The 2,638-nt window shown below is 22.9% G+C and overlaps 1 protein-coding gene across 1 annotated transcript; it reads left to right on the forward strand.

Annotated features, from left to right (window-relative positions):
• Nucleotides 1–1,702: 1,702 nt before the first annotated feature.
• LOAG_13758 (hypothetical protein) lies at nt 1,703–2,086 on the forward strand (the record flags this gene model as incomplete). The annotated part of the gene is made up of 1 exon (XM_003149264.1): nt 1,703–2,086. One exon carries the CDS (start codon nt 1,703–1,705, stop codon nt 2,084–2,086), a length of 384 nt encoding a protein of 127 aa, XP_003149312.1.
• Nucleotides 2,087–2,638: the final 552 nt, after the last annotated feature.

Below are 2,638 nucleotides of genomic sequence, written 5' to 3' on the forward strand. Positions count from 1 at the left end.
AGGTAGTTAATTGAATTTTCAAGTTTTTGAATTATTTTACATAATAATTGAATTTTACCTTATCGTTGTGTAAAATATGGTTACACCTGAGATAGTACGAAAAAAAAAAAAAGAAAGAAAGACACATATAAGCAAGCATTGTGCTAGAAAATTTTTTTAAAAAGAAAAAAAAGAACAAAAATCAAAAGAATGAGCGATCACAAAAAATATCGTTAAATGAGAAAGATTATTGTAATCAAATTATCAAAAAGTTTTAATTAAAAAGGACAATAAAATCTTTTGACAAAAAAAAAAAAAAAATGAAAAATTTCATATTTGTTGTACAAAATTGTTATTGAAATTTTTATTTTTATTTTTGGAAAACATTGTTGACTGGGTCGATTAGCTGATTAAACATAACATTCCAATGAATTTGATCCTATCATTAACTTTTCTCGGAAAAAAAAATAAAAATAAAAAAAAAATGAAAATAATGGATTAATTGGTGATAGAAAAAAAAAAGGTACGAAATAAAAGTGCAAAGAATCAATCATTTAAAAAATGGTAAATAAAAATGTTCAACAAAAAGAAATTTTGTTTAATGTTTGCGCAATTATTCAATAACTTTTCAATTTCTTTAAAAAAAAAAAAAAAAAAAAATATTAATATATTTATTCGACACAATCTCGCAATCATTTTGATTATATTATCGATCGTTTGATTTAATATTATTCGTTAACTTTTGGGAGCAATTGTTACTGCTAAATGTTATGCATGAATTTATCTTTATTGCTCGTAAATATTTTCGTAAAATTTTTCTAATTTCCTGATGTAAGAAAAATGCAAAATAAAAAGAAAATCATAGCTAATAATATTGAAAGGTTAGCAAATGGAATTAGATTAAAAGAACTTAAAGAATTTTAAAAAATTCAATCAAACTAATAATTAATTAAATGTCTAGAATTTCATATTTTTAAATATCCAGCATATTTCTCCATTTTCTTTCTTTTTCTTTTTTTTTTTTGTTCTAAAATTACTTTTAATCTTAAATCGTGAAATTGAAATTTTTTATCACAGATATTAGAAGTAATTTGAATTTGTTAATTGCTAATTGGTAATGTCAACAATGTTAAAAGAAGAAAATGAGTATGAATGTAGGATAGGATGACATATGCATAATATTGTATAAGTATAAGCGTTTTTACAAAAACTTTATGAACCATAATTGTAACTTAAAAATATTTGTAATTCATTATTATTAACTTTTCATTTCATTTTTTTTTCTTTTTTCCGTTTTAATCATTCATAATTTATTGTTTTCTATGTTAAAAAAAATACGAACGAATGGAAAAATTATAATTAAACCTATAATTATAATATTTTAAACAAGCCAAAATTTAGATTGATTTCAATTAAATATATTATATTACAAAAATAAAATATTATCGAATTTTCTTAGAAAAAAAAAGTAAAATGAAAATAATGCCATGAAAAGTAATCTAAAAAAGAAAAGAAAAGAAAGGAAAAATGAAATGATAAGTTAGTGAGGAAATGATTGAAAATGAATGATAGATTGATGAAGAAAAAGAAGGAGGAGGAGAAAAGACGAAAAACAATGTTATTCAAGTGAGAAATTAAAAGAAAAAGATAAAACTTATCAAATAAAGTAAGTAATTTAAGCTATTGTGGATATTGATGATGATGATGATGATGATGATTGATGATGATGATGATGATGATAATGAAGATGATGATGATGATGATAATGATAATGATGAGCAGATGGACGTTACTTAGCAAATTGGATATGGTCGACAACGGGAGATGTCCGAGAATGAATCGAGTTGTTGAATCTTGGGAAGCGTCGAATAAATTATGGAAAAGGAAAAAGAAATTAATGAGTTTCGTAAATGTGCTCACAGGATACTTTGCTATGCAAATAATATTTAGAGAAAAAGGAGAAAGAGGTGAAGGGAGGGGACAGGGGATAGGAGGGTGGGGAAATTTGCTTGATGAAGTGAAGAAAGGTGGAGGAAGAGGAGGGGAAAAAGGAGAAGAAAAGGATGATAAGAAGGTAAGTAAGGAAAAGAAGGAAGAGATTGAGTGAATAAATTTGAATGAATGAAATGAAATGAAATTGGAATGGAATAGATTGGACGTATGAATGCACTTCTGCTAAAAGCTTCATCAATAAATAAATAAATTAAATGTAACTATGAATTAAAAATATGTGTACAGCAACCAATTGATAATAATGATGATAATGTTAACAATAATAACAATGATAATGATAATTATGATGATTATTATTAATAAAATTTGCAAGCAAATAGTAACTGTGAAGTTCGAAGAGATGACAAGAGTGGGAGTGGAGGATTTTAGATTATGCAAATGTAAAACTCTCCATGTCACTTATCATTCATTGCGAAAGTAATGTGACAATTTTCAATATAATAGAAGATTTTTTTTCCTGATATTATTATTATTATTATTATTATCATTATTATTATTATTATTATTATTATTATTATTATTATTATTATTATTATTATTATTATTATTATTATTATTATTATTATTATTATTATTATTATTATTATTATTATTATTATTATTATTATTATTATTATTATTATTATTATTATTATTATTATTATAT

The sequence above is a fragment of the Loa loa genome, assembly GCF_000183805.2.
Source record: "Loa loa unplaced genomic scaffold supercont3.518, whole genome shotgun sequence".
Lineage (NCBI taxonomy): Eukaryota > Metazoa > Nematoda > Chromadorea > Rhabditida > Onchocercidae > Loa > Loa loa.